This window comes from Heloderma suspectum, chromosome 14 (genome assembly GCF_057233095.1).
Source record: "Heloderma suspectum isolate Gila_16-S chromosome 14, 16-S_ref, whole genome shotgun sequence".
Lineage (NCBI taxonomy): Eukaryota > Metazoa > Chordata > Lepidosauria > Squamata > Helodermatidae > Heloderma > Heloderma suspectum.
Genome location: NC_139471.1, coordinates 20611802 through 20630390, shown reverse-complemented (window position 1 = coordinate 20630390; position 18589 = coordinate 20611802). Strand labels below are relative to the sequence as shown.

Sequence of the window (18589 nt, the reverse complement as noted above, 5' to 3'; positions counted from 1 at the left end):
TGCCCAGCTCCAGCTATTTGAGGGGGCTTGGGTAAAGCACCCTCAGTGAATCTATTTTCTCACTGCCATTGTCACCACCTGTTCTTGTTCCTCTTCCTCTTTCTCATCATTGCTGCCACTTGCTTCCGTGTCAGGCAGAGAGCCAGTAAGCAAGCAGGCCGTGGCATCCCCTGCTCCTCCTTCTCACCACCTCTGCTGTCTGGGCCAGAGCAAGAGGCAGGTGAAGAACCAGGGTGGAATTAGGAAGAGGAGGAGCAAGTTCAGGGGGCCCCTGCTGGGGTGTGGGCCCTCGGCAGGTGCCCAACCATGCCTACCCTTGACGCCGGCCTGGGTTGCTGTAGTTGCATTCTGCGTTGCACACCCTGCACCGAACAGAGGGGTGACTTCAAGGCCACTTCTAAATCTATAATTCTAGGATTCAATCATCACATCTCAGGGAAGCTCAGACCTGGTCGCAGTGGGTCGAAGTCGGGCTTTTAAAAAACAAAAACTGCTATCACGGAATATATTTTATCCCAGAACATTCCAAATTCAAAAGCTCATTCCTTCTCTAGTGAATACACTGCAAAGGGGGGAGGGGAGTTTGCACTGGCCCTGCAGTGTGTGGGGCTTGGCTCACTTGCTTGAGACGCCTGGATGCTGGTTTCTTGCAGGAATCTTGCTGTGGTGCAGCTTCCGGACTCCTGCTTGTAGCCCATGGAGTGAGTGGGTCATTTTTGCTGTAATCCTTGCCACCTTATTTTTCTGGCCAATCCTGTTTTGAAGAATAATAGAATTAATGCAAAGAGAAAACTCCCTGGAAAAGACCCTGATGCTGGGAAAGATCGAAGGCAAAAGGAGAAGGGGACGGCAGAGGATGAGATGGCTAGATAGCATCACCGATGCAATGAATATGGACGTGAGCACGCTCCGGGAGAGAGCGGAGGACAGGAAGGCCTGGCGTGCTATGGTCCATGGGGTCACGAAGAGTCGGACACGACTGAACGACTGAACAACAACAACAAAGAATCGTAGGGTTGGAAGGGGCCCATAAGACCATCGAGCCCAACCCCCTGCTCAGTGCAGGAATCCAAGTCAGAGCATCCCTGACAGGCGGCTGTCCAGCTTCATCTTGGATGCCTCCAGGGTGGGAGAGCCCAGCACCTCCCTAGGGAATGGGTCCCATTGTCGTATTGCTCTTAACAGTCAGGAAGTTTGTCCTGATGCCCATTATATCAAAAAGAGGCACCGCGATTTCCTTCTCGGTTTTATTTTTAAATCTTGGGACTTTGTATTAAATCACGACCTTCTTATTTCACAGCCTTCGCGGCGGGGAAGGGGCAATCCAAATTCTTGGAAAGTCTCCAGTCTTCAGAGACTACAAAACCCAGCGGGCAATGCGCTCAGGAATTACACCGATTGCAAGTCCCAAAATGCACCGCTAAAAAAAACACACAGTGGGTCTCTCTACTTCCTGCGACTACAAATCCCAACATGCAAAAGGAAAAGGAAGCGGGTCGGTTCTGCGGCCCTGTCTCCAGCTTGCAAGGCGCGCTGGATAAGGCAGAACACGTATCTGCTTTGAATCCGGGATGGGAGCAGAGCCCAGGAGTAAGGGGGAGACCCCCACCTAGACCCTTCTTGAGGAGGTACGAGGGGACTTAATCCGGAGGAGGATGACACTCTGAGTCACCTCCTTTCTCTACTCCCGGAGAGCCACGTGTGAACGAGGACTCACGAGTGTCTCTCTCAAGCTTTTGGGAACATTCTCTTAGGTCAGATCTGTTTATGTAGCAGAACAAACTAGTAGGGGCCTGAGTTTGTAAAACAGACTGTATTATTTCAACAGTTTTGAATACTTCCTTGCATGAGAAGGAGCTCCCGCAAGTAGAAATCTAGCACAGCAGGGAACAGGCTGAGTGCAAGCCCTTTCCCTGATGCACTACGTTTCTACATGCATGGAGCTCTTTGGTTTTTGTTTTGATGTAAAGGAGCAACCTCAAGTGGTCTTGTCTTCTTCACCACATCAGGGTTCTGCTGCATGTGTAGACCAGACCTCCAGGGCCCTGATTTGCAGAATTTCCTGGGCCAGTGCTTCAAATAAGTCGGTCTTTAAATAAGTCGACTGTGCTGGTTGGCAGTTATGAGAGTTCCAGTCCAGCACATCTGGAGGGCACCAGGTTGGGGAAGGCTGAAATAAGTAACATTCTCCATCTGTTTCAAAGGCTGTAATCTTGTGCATATTTAAACATGGGGGAAAGTCCTTCTTTTAAATTGGTTTTTAAAAATGTCTTTATTGAACTAACATATGCCAAAAAGGGTATAATATACAGAACTAGTATCAGTTTACCCTATTGCTCCTCAGTTATTCCCCAGGCCTCCCTAACTGTTGTGAAACGTCACCCCTACCTGCTCCACTAATAACTTAAAGTGCAATCCTATGCATGTTTAGACAGAAAAATGCCCTACAACTCCCAGCATGAGTTACAGGACTTTTTTTGTCTAAACATGCATAAAATTGCGCCCTTAATTGTTGCAGTTCAGAGAGAGGGATCAGGAGGGAGGCAGCTCATTTACCTGGTATGTTGTCAGGAGTTAGGTAGTAGCTGCACTACTCCGTTCCAAAATAGATTTAACAGTTTCTCCCTACAAATAAAGTTCCCCCTCTCCCCCCCCCCCGCCCCATTATTGTAAGTTACTTTTTCCTTTGGTTCCAGATCTACAACTCCCAGCATGCCCCAGCCAGCAATGCTAAACATGCATAGGATTGCACCCTTCGTCTCTCTGATCAATGTCTGGGTGAAATCTAGATTTCCAACATTGCTAAATTGGGTGTAGTTGGGTGGTCAGGGTTGTCACCACTTTCTTAAGCCTCCTGTAGAGAGGGGCACTTTCTTGTACACACATTTCTCACTCTGAGGGGGTGAAACATCTGTGATCTGGGAGATTTGTAATCAGATCTTCTGACTTTAGTGTTTGTTTTCTACAGCATGTATGTCTTTAATCTGAGTATGTTACCTGCCTACCCCCACTGCCATTTTTTTGCATCCAAATCCTCCCCTCCCAGCTTTTAGCTCCTCAGGGGAGATTCCTGTATATGCAAGTTTCTGTGTCGTCGCTAACTTTTTCTTTCCTGCTGGGCTGGGGATCTCTGTGCCCCCATCCCAGCTGGGGCAGGACATAGAGATCTGAAAAAGATACAGTGGGAAAGAGTTCACCTCCCTCACCTAGTGCCAGTACTCCAAATTCCAAGTCCTCCGCAGCTGCTTTAGAGTGCAATCCTATGCATATTTAGAGAGAAAAAGTCCTACAAATCCCAGCATTCCCCAGCCAGCATAGCTGGATGGGGCATGCTGGGAGTTTTAGGACTTTTTTCTCTCTCTATATGCATAGAATTGCACCCCAAAGGTACTTTTTAAAAACAAAAATACTGTGAGATCTAATCACAGATTGCAAGTTTCATGTCTGTTCCAGCTCTTTCCTCCCTAATATACACAGATACTCTCCAACTAATGAACCACTGCTCTAAATAATGTTTTATTCATGCCGATGGTTTGAGGCATTTCTAAATGGTAGTTTCATTTTTTCCCTTTAACCCGCAGGACACCCATTGGAGCCCAGAGGAGCTGCAATGCAAGTTTCAAGTCTCCAGTAAGTGTCTGTAAAATACACATACTTCTTAGATCATCATCTTATACTATCTTGTCGGGGAAGATCCCCTGGTGACCTGTAGTATGGTTTAAATGGCATCCAAAGTTCACTCTGAGCTGCAGAGGTATTCAAATCCCAGCTCTTTTTTCTGGGTGCAATCCTATGCATCCTTACCTGAGAGTAAGTCCCATCGAACTCAGGGGATTTACTTGCAAGTTGGCATGCTTAGAAGGTAGTGAGGCTGTATCTGCACCTGTAAAATATATACGGAATTGTGAATCTGCTTCAAATCCAGACAAGCCCAGTCTCCCATTTTAAGACACTGTCAAACTTCTTTCTGCAAATCTGAAGACATAAAACCAGCCAAAATTTATTTTTTTACAAAATGAAAGCTAGGATTCTTATTCTGTCACTGCCAATCATAGAATCATAGAATAGTAGGGTTGGAAGGGGTCTACAAGACCATCGAGTCCAAGCCCCTGCTCAATGCAGGAATCAAAGTCAGAGCATCCCTGACAGATGGCTGTCCAGCTTCATCTTGAATGCCTCCAGCGTGGGAGAGCCCACCGCCTCCCTAGGTAGTTGGTTCCATTGTCGTATTGCTGTAACAGTCAGGAAGTTTTTTCTGATGTTCAGCTGGAATCTGGCTTCCTATAACTTGAGCCAATTATTCTGTGTTCTGCACTCTGGGATGATGGAGAAGAGATCCTGGCCTTCCTCTCTGTGATAACCTTTCAAGTACTTGAAGAGCTCTATCCTATCTCCCCTCAGTCTTCTCTTCTCAAGGCTAAACATGCCCAGTTCTTTCAGCCTCTCCTCAGGGCTTTCTTTCCAGTTCCCTGATCATCTTCATTGCCCTCCTCTGAACCCTCTCCAGCTTGTCTGCATCCTTCCTAAAGCATGGCGCCCAGAACTGGACACAGTACTCCAGATGAGGCCTAACCAGCGCTGAGTAGAGGGGAACTAGTATTTCACAGGATTTGGAAGCTATACTTCTATTAATGCAGTCCAAAATAGCATTTGCTTTTTTTGCAGCCACATCCCATTGTTGGCTCATATTCAGCTTGTGATCTACAACAATTCCAAGATCCTTCTCGCTTGTAGTATTGTTGAGCCAAGTATTGCCCATCTTGTAACTGTGCATTTGGTTTATTTTTCCTAGGTGCAGAACTTGGCATTTTTCCCTATTAAATGTCATTCTGTTGTTTTCTGCCCAGCGCTCCAGCCTATCAAGATCACTTTGAATTTTGTTTCTGTCTTCCAGGGCATTAGCTATCCCGCCCAATTTTGTGTCATCTGCAAGTCTGATAAGCATTCCCTGCACCTCCTCATCCAAGTCATTAATAAAAATGTTGAAGATCACTGGGCCCAGGACTGAGCCCTGCAGTACCCCGCTTGTTACCCCATTCATACAGCACTGCCAAAAGAACTGGGGAGATTGAACTCCTGCAGTTCTTCTCAGAGTAACAATTACATTTCTTCTCGGCCGGAGATATATAAGCATGTAGGACTGACTGATTTGCTTTTCATCCCTGTGATTCTGTACTGGCTTTTGATGTGTGCTCTTTTTCTCCCCTGCCACGTGACAAGTCATGCTCTTGAAGTTCATTATACTGAGGGTTGCTGGCATCTCGGCTAGTGCTGGGATCACAAAATGTTAAGCACTGTCTCTGCTCAACAGGTTCCATCTCCGAGAACCTGTCCACCTGCCGACAAGGACACCCTGCAGTGTGAAATTGAAGAGCTGAAATGCAGGGACATTGCTCTCGATCAGGAAATAGCCCAATTATCAGCAGAGTATGTATTTGGCCACTTTTGATGTGCAGCAAAGATCTATTAAAAATTGCTCCAATGTCTGGAGAACTGGAACTTGCCATCTGATCTGGGTAGACTGTTCTTACTATGGTGTAAAAAAAAATTTTTTTGAAAAGATTTTATTAGTTTTCCAAAATGAGATTAACTAAACCAACATAAAGAAATAAAAAGAAGCACACTGGATTTAAATCTACTTATTGACAGAAAGTAGTACATTTAACATATATGTATATTTTTCCCCTACAAACCATACCAACCAAGATATAGGTGGAATTCACAGGCTGCTTGCAGGTTTTCTTTATGATTTTTCATCATAACAGATTATATTTAGTCTCTTCGCCATAGTCTGAGGAAAGACTTTGACAAATACTGCGGAGTATGTCCCTGATTAGTATATAAAATAAAATCCTGCCATATTTTATAGAAGTCAGATGTTTTGACTTTGCCTTTGGCTTGTTTCAGTTGGTATGTTAATTTTTCTGCCGTGACTATTTGCCACAATTCCATATACCAAGATTTCAGTGTTAGAAGTTTTGCAGTTTTCCAACTTTTTGATATGACTCTTTGGGCTGCCATCAACATGAACGCAATTAAGTGCTTAGATATGACTTTTACATTTTGTTCTTCCCATATTGTTAATAGGGCCAAAACTGATGTAACATGTATGGTTTGATGTGTGATATTTGCCATTTCTGAGAATATGATGTTCCAGAACTGTGACACAACAGCACATGCCCACCAGATATGAATATATAAACCTATTTATTTATTTAGAATATTTGTATACTCCAAGTATACAAATATTTTATATTTTTTACAATATACACTTCCACATCCAAAGATTTCAGAGTGATGAACATTAGATAGGATAAAAGAATAAAAACACCTTGTTAAAATTAATTAGCATTTTTAAAAAGAAACAAAGTTCTGATAAACCTATGGTAACCAAAACATTTTTAGCAGGGAAAAATAGTAACTCAGGGCACAATCCTATGCATGTTCAGACAGAAAAAAGTCCTACAACTCCTAGCACACCTCAGTCAATAAAACTGGCTGGGCACTGCTGAGATTTGTAAGCCTTTTTTCTGTCTAAACATGCATAGGATTGCATTCTTAGGTAATGCTGGAATTATTGGAGGACAGAGGAATTCTGAAAAGCTGGGAAGCACCAGGTGTATGTTTTGTTGCCAATCCTATTCTGTCTCAAGTAACTTTTTTTCTTTTTCAATCTGGCTTGATTATAGCGTCTTGTGCTGCTATGACCTTTCTGAATTTGTTCTTACAGAGGATACAGCCTGGAGGAATTAGAAAACCACATCGCTCTGCTCCATGAATACAATGAAATCAAAGACACTGGACAAATGCTTTTAGGCCGAATAGGTATAGCTTTTTCTTTAAATGTTCCCGTTTGGAGGGAAGGCTTGGATGGTTTAGGGCGCAATCCTGTCCAGACAGGCAGCCGCCTCCAAACTCGGAGGTGACCGCCTATCCAATGCAGGGCAGGAGAAGCACAGAGGGGGTTGTTCCCTCCGCGCTTCTCCTGCCCTGCATTTTCAGCTAGACTTGCAGCTGTCTAGCTGCAGGAGGGCTGAGCGGGGAACGAGGCTGCTGTACGACACATTGGATGTGTCATACAGGCATTTCTGCCCTCCCCACCCCAGAGTGCCCCCAGACGCACCCCTTTTCGGCCGCTCCGCACTCTTCTTGAGAGCGCGGAGGACGAGGCAGCATGGAAGTGGGGGGAGGTCAGTTCTCCGGGAACCGACCTTGGGGCACAGCTTCTGAACTTGGTTCCCGGAAAACAAGATATCCTATGGCCGCTGTCTAGTGGCCATAGGATTGCTCCCTCAGCTAAATATAAAGTTGCCTTACTGTTAGGATTTTGATTGCTCCAGTCCAGCAGGGCAAACAGCCTAACTTCATGATCCAACAGGAATTATGTAGGTGAGTTTGTGTGGGGAGAGGAAAGTGAAATAATCTGAGATGAGAAATGATATAATTGGGGTAGTCCACCATTGATCTTCCGATTAGGATAGTTGATACGAAAAGTAACCACAGCCAGTACAAAGATCTATGGGAGAGAGTTGTGGAAGCTGAGGTGCAGTGATGAATATACCTTTCTCAGTTATGATCTCATTTCTGTTTTCTCTCTTCCAGCAGTGATCAGAGGAGTCACCACAAAGGAGCTATACCCTGAATTTGAACTGGGCCTTAATGACTAGAAGGAATGTGAAACGCTGCAGCCCCTAGACTATCAGACTTAGCACCCACAGTGAATAAAAGACAACTATTACCAGTTCAGATTTTCCAAGGAATATTTATAGAGCAAGGGTGTAACACTTTCCCCATCTGATTTAATGAAGAAGCTGTTGAATTTGTTATCTGAGCATTGGTGGGAAAAGGTTGTTTTCTGTACCTGCCATGTTCAACATGTAGATTTCTGCAGAACTGCAGGGGACTGCACTGGATCCTTGTCCCTGTCCAGTTTGTGGAAGCTGAACTAGCAGGCTATAATATATGAGGGGCTCAGTGGAGTATCCCATCAGTTCTGTATATATTTTGTGAGTTCACCTGAAGGGCTAAATGGAAGCAACTGCAATTTTCTGTCTGTTCACAAGTTGAGCAAGCTCTGTTCTGTCTTTTCCCATTAAAAGAATGACTTTGAGGTTGGTATTCTGTTTATACATTCTACCAATCTTTGTAATTCAAACTGCCCATCCACACCTCTTTCATAGTACAGGAAATGATGGCTTCTCGGAGTGATGGAAAAAATAGTAGGTGTGGAGAGCAGCAAGGGGATGTGACCAAGAACCTTGAATATGTTAATAATGAATAGCAGCAGGTCAGGGAAGAGAAGGAAACTGATTAGGATACTATGCATGTTTAGACAGAAAAAAATCCTACAATTCTCAGCATGCCCCAGCCTGCCACACTGAGAATTGTAGGACTTTTTTCTGTCTGAACATGCATAGGATCGCATCCTAAACTGTCTGTGAAAGCTATGTATCCATGTAGCATGTTGGTGAGTTGACTGTTGAAACAAAACTAGATGTAACCTGATTTGTTGGAAATAAATGTTAAAAGCACTGGTTTGCACTAATATTGTTGAGCTTGGGCCTTCAAACGCAACTGAAATAAAGTCAGCACATAATTGTATTCTGTGAAATCATCCTGCTCACGCTAGGGCTGCTGCCTTGCACATTGACCTAGGGAAGGGTTATATACTGGAGAAGTTGCTCTTCATTCCTACAAAGGGATACAGTTTCACCACTGTCCTTGCCGCCCCCCATAATTGCCAATGCAAGCAGTTTAGAGGTTTCAAAGCACTCGGAGCATGATTAATGGCAGCTTCCCATTTTTAACACCAGAAGTTTTCAGGCTGTATGGGACTCTAGTATTTTTGCATTTTCCCACATAGCGAGAGTTACTCCTGAAATGATTCACACACTCCAGTTTTGGCACCTATATATTATTGAATCTTCAGTGCTTCAGTTTTGGCACTTGTATTGTATTGAATCTTCAGTGCTTCCCTCTGCTATCTAGCTGCACCTCCACACCGGCTTTGAAAACAAGGTGTGGGGTCTTCTTCACGTTCAAGTGCCCCGTCAGTCTGCTTAAGCAGCAGTTGCACTTCTTTGTAATCCCCCCAACTGCAACCATGCCGCAGGAAAGTGGCGGAATGTATTAATGGCCATGCTGGGAGTTGTAGGCCTTTTCTCTATCTCAACATGCACAGGATTGCGCCCTGTTTTTGTTTTGCATTGGCAGTGCTCCCGTTTTTCCAGGTTCAGCAGCCTCCTAAAGGTGACGCAATAACAGTAGTTCAGCTTTGCCAATTCAGGCACCATGTCAGACTACAATTAATGCAAACCCACATCAAGCTATAGTTTCTAATTCTGGTTGGCTGGCTGATCACGAACCATGATTTGTCTATTCAAACATCACACCACAGTACAGTTAAATTATTTCCATGGCTTTGTGTAATATCAGAATTGACTAATTTACCACCCCATCTCTCTCACATACACACAAACACCACAAATCAAGCCTTTAGACTTGCATTCAGTAACAAACTTCTAATAAGACGGATTTCAGGAGTTTCATCTTGGTGATAGGAATAATCAAAACAGCATATTTTGATGGGAATTCAGGGGTGGGGTTTGGGATAGGTATAAATTGATAAGTAATCCAGGCTGTTGCTTTTATACACAACGTGGATCCACAAACTCTTTAGTTAAGATGTCAGAATTTAAGCAAAAGTGTGTAATTGGCTTTTGAACGGCTTTGTTATAGCTTGAGACAGTATAGTAAGCTTTCGAGTTTCAGGTACAAATCAGTTAAAGATTAGAGTTCCAGGATGCTTTCCTTGCCTGCACTTAACCACTTTCCAAAGGGTGCAAGATCCTCATTTTATCACTGAGTTTGCCGGCAAGATGTGTTCCCCGCTACTCCACTCTGTGTCATCATCAAATGAGCCAGCCGCAGTCTCTGTCTCTCCCTTGTCAGTGCAGGGTTCCTGGTGAACTGAGCTATTCTGGAGCTCAGTTTCTACTTTAAGCCTGGACTTCAGGATTGCATTCTGGATGCTGGGCAGGTTCCACTGTGTTCTCAAGAGGGCGTCATCCAGCACAAAAACACCGTCCCGTACCCTTCTCACTTGTGTGCACACAGCAGAAGACTTCAGCTCCAACCCGATCTCATGAACTACTTTTCGCAGATACTGCTGGGTCTCATGCAAACAGTGAATTTCTAGAGGAGACAGACATAATCTCAGTAGGTGACATGGAGTGGAAGGAAGCATCTGCCATGAGTAGAATATTTTAATTACTGATCTCTAAAACGACTTATTACACTTTTACCCCAAGGATATCCTGTTCCCCTCCAGATGTGTTGGATTACAACTCCCATCATCCCCTGCCAGCATAGCCAATGGCCATCACAATAACCCTGGGAGGTGGGTTATGTTGAAAGAGAAAGGCTGGCCAAATATGTTTAACAGTCAAGTAGGGATTTGAACCTGAGTGTTTCCCAGTTTCTGACTGACACTATCCACTACCCTGGCTTGCATAATTATGCGATGGCAGAGTCTAACCATACCCAGCTGGAATTCGGGAGGTGCAAAGTGGAGACACCGCACTGCTGTGATCAAGGGCGGACTTTTCTCCATGGGGCGAATTAATCCTTTCACAGCCAACTCGTAGGCCTCTTGAGTTTTCAAGTCCAGGTTGGCATATCTGGAAGAGGGTGAGGGTAGAGAAGGAAATTAGAACTTCCCTGTCACTGGATTTACAGGGCTAGTTTGTGACGGGTGCACACAATTATTTTTCCTAGCCGAGCAGATCCTGTTATCTCCAGCAGTGGCTTTCCTGTGGGAGATATATACATGATATATGAGAACTATGCAACCATATCCAATCAACAGCCATTACTCAAAATCGTAATGGCTGGGAAGAGCTCAAGTTTCATTCCTGGTATCTCCAGGTATGCTGGGGAAGACTGCGGTCTGAAACTCTGGAGAGTCAGGGGCGTTTTGGCCTGCCGAGGCTTGGGTTCCTTCCGTGGGCTTCGTCCCTTGGCCTGGAGGCTACCAGGAGAGGAAGCAGGGAGAGGAAGCCCCGTGTTATCTCCGACCTGTGAGTGGAGATAACAAGGGGATTTCCCTGCACACTGCTCCCTCTTCCAACGGGAAGGCGAGCAGCATAAACAAGAATCTTATTTTCCCCTTGTTATCTCCACTCACAGATCAGAGAGAACAAGGGGGCTCTCTTTACTTAGTGGGCCACTCCCAACCGAGAGGGGAAGCAGCACGCTAAGCGCTGCACACTCAGCCAAAGCGCACCGGGCCAATGTCTGCAAGAGCTCCTGCTGTCTGAGTGTGCAGCCAGCTTTGCACCGCCTTCTCCTTCCCCGGGAGCAGCGAAGGAGCAGCAAAGCCAGCTGCACGCTCGGACAGCACTTGCGGGAAGAAACTCCTGCAAGCGCTGGCCGAGTGAACTTTGCTTGTTCTTGTTCCCTGCACGCCAAAGGTGAAAGTCTAGCGAAGACACCTCCCCACCCAAAGCGCAAACTGGAAGAACCCCAGCTTCCATTTTGGCTGGGACTCCGCCCCTGATGTCATCCAGGCCATGGGGGGGGGGGTCTGGGAGGGCAAAACAACCCCTGGTGTGGATGGTTTCCCACCTCTGGCTTGGTGTGGATGGTTTCCCACCTCTGGCGTAGACAACGCCAGAGCAGACGGACCAAGGGCCTGACTCAATATCAAACAGCTTCCCATGTTCCTGTAAGAGTGTCACAGGGCTCAAGGAATTGTTGGTGGCTTTTTTGGTTGCCCATTTCACATGTTGTTTTCACACTTGAGCACCATCAGAAATATTTGCTTGAACATCGGGAACACGCGTGAACTGCCCCTTAGTATCAAGATGTGGAGATAAAGCCGTCGTTCCAGCACAACTCATGGTTTCAGTCATGCAGTTTAGGCCTCGTGCTCATTGAGGTGGTCAACCTGTGTTTGAGCTGTATGGCGCTGGAAGTGGGGACCTCACATGACTGAATTCTCCTTCGCACCAAAATAAAAAATAAAAATCCCTGCAGGTAGAAAATTAGTTTCTCAGGAAATCAGCTAGTTTTCTATATCCATGGATTTGGGGTACTGAGGAGCAGTCAGTCATGTGAGCCCCCATGGGGTACAGAAACCAGAAACACACTGGCCACACTCCTGTTGGCTTAAGACACCCTTCATTTATGTCAGCCTCTTAAACAAACCCATGAAAAAGTTACTAGCTTGCTGAAGGCTGGCAAAGGAGGAACGGTGAGATCTGTCTCTCTTGCAGCAGCCTATGATAGGTGTTGTGGGGGGGGGGGTTCCCTCCCCTGCCAGCCCATTTGGTTTCTATACTATGCAAGACACAGAGTCCCTTGTCCCTCCTCCGGCAACCCCCCCACTTGCCTGCATGGAACTCCGTGTACGATCCCTTTATCTACTGGGCGGTATAGAAATGAAACTGTCAAGAATGACGGCCTGTTTCCCACCAGAAGATTAGGTCAGGCTGTCACGTCTGATGTAGCCACCTGGGATTGGGTGTTATCTGGAGGCTCTTCGGCCCCTTTGCTCAAGGCTGGGCGCAGTCCCTGCTAATTGGAACTGCTAACAGCTGGAGTTGGTGGGGAGTTCCAGCCTCTCGGAGGCCAGGGCGGCCCACCCAGGGGCCAAGCCAGCGATTGGCTGAAGGAACATCTGCCCTGGGTTGCCAGGGCTGAGGTTGAGGCGTGGGGTCTCCCGTCGTCCTGGTGGTCCTGGACCTGCAGACGGCTGGTTGCTATCCGGGGAGATCCATACCTAGGTATGCAAGGCCAGGCCAGGTAGATGTATTATTTTGCTTGGGAGTGCGTTCATGAAGCTCTCTGTATACAGTTACGTGATCTGGCTTTGCACCGCCTTGTGTGACCTGTTGCTTCCATTCTTCCCTTTCCCTCTACCCTTTTATTTGATCTTAATAAACCTTTACCCAACCTTTAGGTGGTGTGTTCTCTCTGCACAACCTCAGAGCTAATTTCAGTGCTGCCTGGCTTAAGAGGGTGGCTACTGGGAATTTTGGGGGGCTGAAAGGCCCGGTTTGGCCAGTCCTGTTTTTGGAAGGAGAGCCAGGATCAGGTCCTGCTTCTGATCTCTTCACAGCCAGGCCAAAGGAGAAGCACAACCCTGAGGCTGAAGCAGTTTCATTCACACGTGACACTAAACCACACCCAACCTGGCCCAACAGAAGACAAATCCCTGGAAGTAACGGGGGGTTAGTGTATCTGTTGGGGGGTCGGGGAGGCAGCGCCCTTTTAGATATTAATCCCCACCACCGCATTTTATATGTGACCAACAAACATAATTGCAGTCATCACATGTAGCATGGCCCTTGGCTGGTGGGAAGGATCTCTTGCAGCTCAGCCTGCTCCTGCCTCAAGCGATGAACACTAAATCTGGATGGTTATTTGGAGGGTCTTGAAAGCTGGAAGGAGGCAACTGGCCTGTGGCTAACCTTGCAGAAGCAAAAGCGTCTGGTCTCAAGCCTGCCTAGAACCAACACCGCCGTCCCCGCCAGCCATCCTTACTAGTGAGGGAATGGCACTTTGCCGTTCTTGGAAACTGGAAAGAAGCTTTTATTTTTAAAGTGCAACCTGGGTGCGCCGCCCCACACCTTGCAGCCTACAGTACTGCGTTCTGCAAGAGATGCACGCTGGAGCATGCTGCTGTGCGGGAAGTCAATGGTTTGACATGCGGCCAAATCACGCTCTGAATCAACAGCAAGTGATGAGGATGGGCTTACCAAACTGCAAACTAGTTGAGCTTCACTGGTGGCTTTACTCTACACAGTTCTGGGACAAATTTCTTTCTACCCTTCCCCACTTCTTTATTTTACTAAAGGGATCGTGCTGGCAACACAGGACAGAGTCCATTACAGTACAGTTTATTTTGCTTTGAAAAAGAACCTTCTGCGTTTTTCATCCAACTGGACGAGACCCTTTTGCTATGGAGGGACTATTGAGGAAACGGTGCCTGCGGTGGGCTTGTTTTTTTTTCTGTTCCTCCCCCAGCCATCACACCCAGCCCAGGGGGAATCCAGTCTTGGCTACTCAGAGCAGAAAGGGGGTTCCTGCCCCCCCAACCCCATAGTCAAGGCTTCTCCTGTCCAGGCGGGGGAGTGTGAGGTTCCTGTTTCGGGGTGTCCCCCTGCATCGCAGCCTCCAGTAACCGGTCAATGTCCACCTCAGGCCGCAGCACACACCACAACAGAAGTGCAATCCCCGTCAAGCTGATCAGTGCCACGCGCCACAGCGGCTGCTGATGATCGCTGCCCATGGATCGTGCGACGGTCCATTTCCGGGGGTGGGCGGGACTCTTGGAGAAACTGAGAGGTTGGGAGCCATTAGGTTCCTCGCGCTCTTTGGGCGGTCGGTAACGACGAGGAGGGAGGAAGCAGGGGGATGGAGGCAGCCTGAGGGAGAGAAGGAAGGAGAGGCGGGGTGAGGAGGACAGCAGGACACCTGAGTGACTGCCCCCCAGCCACCTCAGCTCACCTCAGCCTAAAACCCATGCCCACAGAGGCTGCATCTTTTTTCTTTACCGCAGAACAGTCCAGAATGCCTCAACCAGACAGCTGACCAGGGCCGATTACAGGAAGCACGTGACGCCCTTGTTACAACAGCTTTGCTGGCTACTGGTCTGTTCCAAGGCAGAATTCAAAGTGCTGGTCATGACCTATAAAGCCCTATATGGCTTGAGACCAGGCTATCTGAAAGACCGCCTTCTCCCATACAAGCCTGGCTGGGTCCTATGATCTTCAGGAGAGGCCTTCAAGACCGCTGTCTTTAGAGGCGCATTTGGTGGAGACACAAAAGAGGGCCTTCTCGGTGGCCGCTCCCTGGCTGTGGAACTCCCTGCAGAGGGAGGCTAGGTTCGCTCCCTCTCTGCTCTTCTTCCACCAGCAGGCAAAGGCCTTTTTATTCAAGCAGGCTTTTTGGGTGTACGCAAGTCTGTTGGGCTGGATGCTGTTTTTACTCTGTCGTTGTGTTCTGAACTGGTTTTCATGTACTTGCTATTATTGCTTTTGTGATCGGGAGTTGCCTTGAGTGCTATTTTTCTTGGTAGAAAGGCGGGGGACAAATCAAATAAATAAGTGGTTAAATCTAATGAAGAATATGCCCTTGAGCATGTGCAAAGTGCCATTCCCTCACTAGTAAGGATGGCTGGCAGGGACAGTGGTGTTGGTTCTAGGCAGGCTTGACAAGGACAAGGGAGACCCAGAGTTGAACCCCCACTTAACCCGTGAGCTCACCAGGTGACCTCAGAGCATTTGCCATCTCCCAGCCTGACCTACCTCACAGGGTTCTTAGGGGGATTAAAATGAGGTGAAAGGAACCAAAACCACGTCAGCTGCCTTGAGCAATTCAAAAGAACAGCACGATATAAATGTAGCAGGTAAATCAAACAGCTAAATTATGAGCGGGTATCCCAGGGGAGGAAGGAATAGGAATAACAATAAAACAATACCTGCCATTAGAACAGCTTTTCCCAACCGGGCGCTCCCCAGTTGTCTTGGACTACAATTCCCATCAGCCCCAGTTAGCAGAGCCATTTGCCAAGAATGATGGGAGCTGTAGTCCAAAACATCTGGAGGGCGCCCAGTTTGCTGCATTAGTGTTCAAAGCACTTCACATGCAGCCTCTCAATAATCCGTACAATGACCCTGTAAGGTAAGCCAGCATTTTTATCCCCACATTTCAAGTATGGGGCTGAGAGAACCACAGCTTGCCTAAAGCCACCGAAGGCGTTCCTGGCCCAGCAATATTCAGGCCAGGGGCTTTCTGATTTGTAGCTCAGTCCCTTAGCCACGCAGCCCATCCATGTCCACAATTCTACCATGTAATGCATTTGGCATGACGATTTAGTAGCCAGAGAGTTTCAACTTTCGATATTCCGGGGGCAGGGAAGTTTCTAGCCCTCATGATTGTTACAAGGCTTTTAGGCCAAGCATTATGTGCAACTTCAGCATGGAATATAGGATGATCCATGCAGATCAAGAGGTCGGACTAAGCTTTAACTCTTTGATCTTTATATTCAAATACATCCCAGCCTGTGACCACCAGCTCCATCACCCTCCACAATGCAATTCTCTCTTGCTCCTTTGAAAGACTCTGACCGTCTTCCTTTCCTGCCCTTTATGTCGGGAACTGCCTTCTGGAACCTGTGAAACACCCCTCCACCCTTACTTCCTTCAAATCCCTCCTCAAAACTCACCCATCCTCTTAGTCCCCATAACCCCCTGTAATAAAATCATGAGTACAAAGGGCTGAAAAGAATTCTCCCCGTTTGCGCCTTCCTTCACTTCTCTACCTTTGCCCCACTGTCAGATTTTACGACTGTATGTTCTTTGGGGCAGGGGCCTGTCCTCTTGCAATCAGTAAAGCACTACAGCAGCCTTCCCCCACCTGGTGCCCTCCAGATGTCTTGGACTACTACTCCCATCATCCACAGCCATTGGCTGTGCTGGCTGGGGACAGTGACAGTTGTAGTTCAGTTGTAGTTTAACACATCCAGAGGGCACCAGATTGGACAAGGCTGCGCTATACACATTGATAGCACCATCGATCGACCGATCAAAGGAGCAAGCCCACTTCTCAACAGCTCCCTTTAAGTTCTATGGGTAAAAATGAATCGGCTGCAAAGGAGAGGGAGCGAAGCTCACCCTTCAGGCCTCACACCAGGGAGCAGCCCTCCTTCCCTTCACACACACCCCCTCGCCTGTCATTGTGAGGACCGTTTTGACTGTGCTGGTGATCAACAGTGGTGGAGGCAGCATCAGCATTACAGGTGGCTGCTCCGGTAGGACCAGAAGGGAGGCACCCAAACTGAACGAAATGCAGAAAGAGAACTGCTGTCACTAGAGGACGTTACAGACACACGGGTACTCCAAAGGCTGCTGCTTTCCCCCCAAAGAAATTCGTGGAACTCGAGTTGTGCACAAGTGGGAACAGCAACAAAGATGCTGCAGGGTGGAATGCTCCTGTTCAGGGTTTCCATCTGCTAGCCCTGCCCTCTTCCGTGATGCTCCTTTTCTGTTTCCCTCCATCCTCCAACTGCCAGCATTCACACATAGCATACACCGTCTTCACTGGATTGTTTAGGGGGTTCCCCCCGCTTTGTGTTTTTAAATTCCTAGAGATCTTCTGCAAACACGGGAGTTCCCCAAGCCTGCGGATACCGCTCTCTTGCATGCAAGTGGTGCTCTGGGCAACATGGCACTCACCTCTAAGCACTGGGAATGATTAGCCTAAGGGATGGAGCAGCTGAGAGATCACTTGCTCGTTTCTCCTCCCTTTACCCAAAATCCTTTAGAAAAAGCCTCATTGCGGCAAAAGCAGCAAACGCCTCTCACTGATCACCAAGTGCAGAGTTAAACTATGGAATTCACCTCATGATGTAGTGACGGCCACCACTTTGGATGGCTTTAAAAGGGGATTGGGCAAATTCCTGGAGGAGAAGGCTAGAAAGGGCTACTGGTGTTGATGGCTGTGTGCTACCTCCAGCACCAGGGGCGTTATGCCTGCGTACACTAGTTGCTGGGGAACATGGGTGGGAAGGTGCTGTTGCACTCCTGTCCTGCTTGTGAGTTCCTGGTTGACAGCTGCTTGGCAATCGTGTGAACAGAATGCTGGACTAGATGGACCCTGGGTCTGATCCAGCAGAGCTCTTATGTTCTTAAGTGGCAGCACAGATGTCACCTGAAATTTTGGAATTTAGGAACCTGGGAAGCTGCCTTATCTGAGGTCAGACTGTTGGCCCATCTAGGCCCATGCTGTCTGCTTTGCCTGGCAGCAACGCTCCACCACAGATCTTTGCTATCAGATGCTCCCTGTTGTTCTAATTGTAGACCAGGGGTGCAGAATCTCACCCTCCTTCCCCCAAACACTGATTGCTTGGTGGCTTCCCAGTGCGCGCGCGCACACACACACACAAATTCTAAAAGGCTGAAATGCCTCGTTTAAGGCTTAGCTACTGGCAGGAAGAGCTTTCAGCTAAAACAAGCCGATATTTTTGGCCCACCCACCACTGGACTGCAGCCAACAAGAGCTCCTCTGAAATGGAGTTTGGCCCTCGGGTTCTGCACCCTTGCTGTAGATGCCTAGGGTTGAACCCAGGCCCTTCTGTGGGCCAAGCCGGAGCTCGACCACTGAGCTATGATCCCTCAAATGGGATACGTACTGCAGTAAAGCCTTCTGGTTGGATCCCTGGATGACCGAAAGAATCCGTTCCAGCTGCTCCCTGGTGATGTGGTCTGTAGACAAAAGGAGAGGAGAAATGGTACTGAAAGCAAAGGACAAGGGGATCCAGCCCAGAGCTGCCACAAAAACATCCTCAAAAGAAACTGTAGATACGCTGCAGATTCCTGAGCAAGCTCAAAACGGGCCAAAGGGGGCCCGCTTTGGGGATGGAGTGGGGGGAAGCAGCAAACAGGAAAACCAAAATACTGATTGGTGTTCTAAAAATCCACAACCACAGAACTCTCTTTCTCTTAAGGGCCAGTTCACGCTTTTAGGCACACACCCCTTAATGAGGGACATGGGTGCATTGGAATGCTGGCAGAGAAGGGAGCGG

General features: G+C 47.6%; 2 protein-coding genes across 5 annotated transcripts in view; one reads left to right on the top strand and one right to left on the bottom strand.

Moving 5' to 3' along the window:
• The first annotated feature begins 1470 nt into the window (after window positions 1–1470).
• SWI5 (SWI5 homologous recombination repair protein) lies at window positions 1471–8541 on the top strand. 2 transcript variants are annotated; one of them, XM_084820695.1, is made up of 5 exons: window positions 1471–1628; window positions 3582–3630; window positions 5312–5427; window positions 6731–6825; window positions 7606–8541. In XM_084820695.1, exons 1-5 carry the CDS (start codon window positions 1474–1476, stop codon window positions 7665–7667), a joined length of 477 nt encoding a protein of 158 aa, XP_084676821.1. In that variant the 5' UTR covers window positions 1471–1473; the 3' UTR covers window positions 7668–8541. The 2 variants fall into 2 exon arrangements, with proteins under 2 accessions (XP_084676821.1, XP_084676820.1); XM_084820694.1 differs by having other exon boundaries at window positions 7603–8541.
• Window positions 7681–18589, bottom strand: part of TRUB2 (TruB pseudouridine synthase family member 2) — a 24814-nt gene continuing 13905 nt past the window's right edge. Inside the window, exons 6-8 of one of the 3 annotated variants that reach the window (XM_084820688.1) lie at window positions 18197–18269; window positions 10543–10679; window positions 7681–10194 (exon numbers count right to left, since the gene is read on the bottom strand). In XM_084820688.1, the coding sequence (XP_084676814.1) occupies window positions 9851–10194; window positions 10543–10679; window positions 18197–18269 (554 nt within the window). In that variant the 3' untranslated portion in view covers window positions 7681–9850. Of the gene's footprint in view, window positions 10195–10542; window positions 10680–13760; window positions 14430–18196; window positions 18270–18589 lie in introns of those variants that run through there. The other 2 variants (XM_084820690.1, XM_084820689.1) reach the window with 2 other exon arrangements.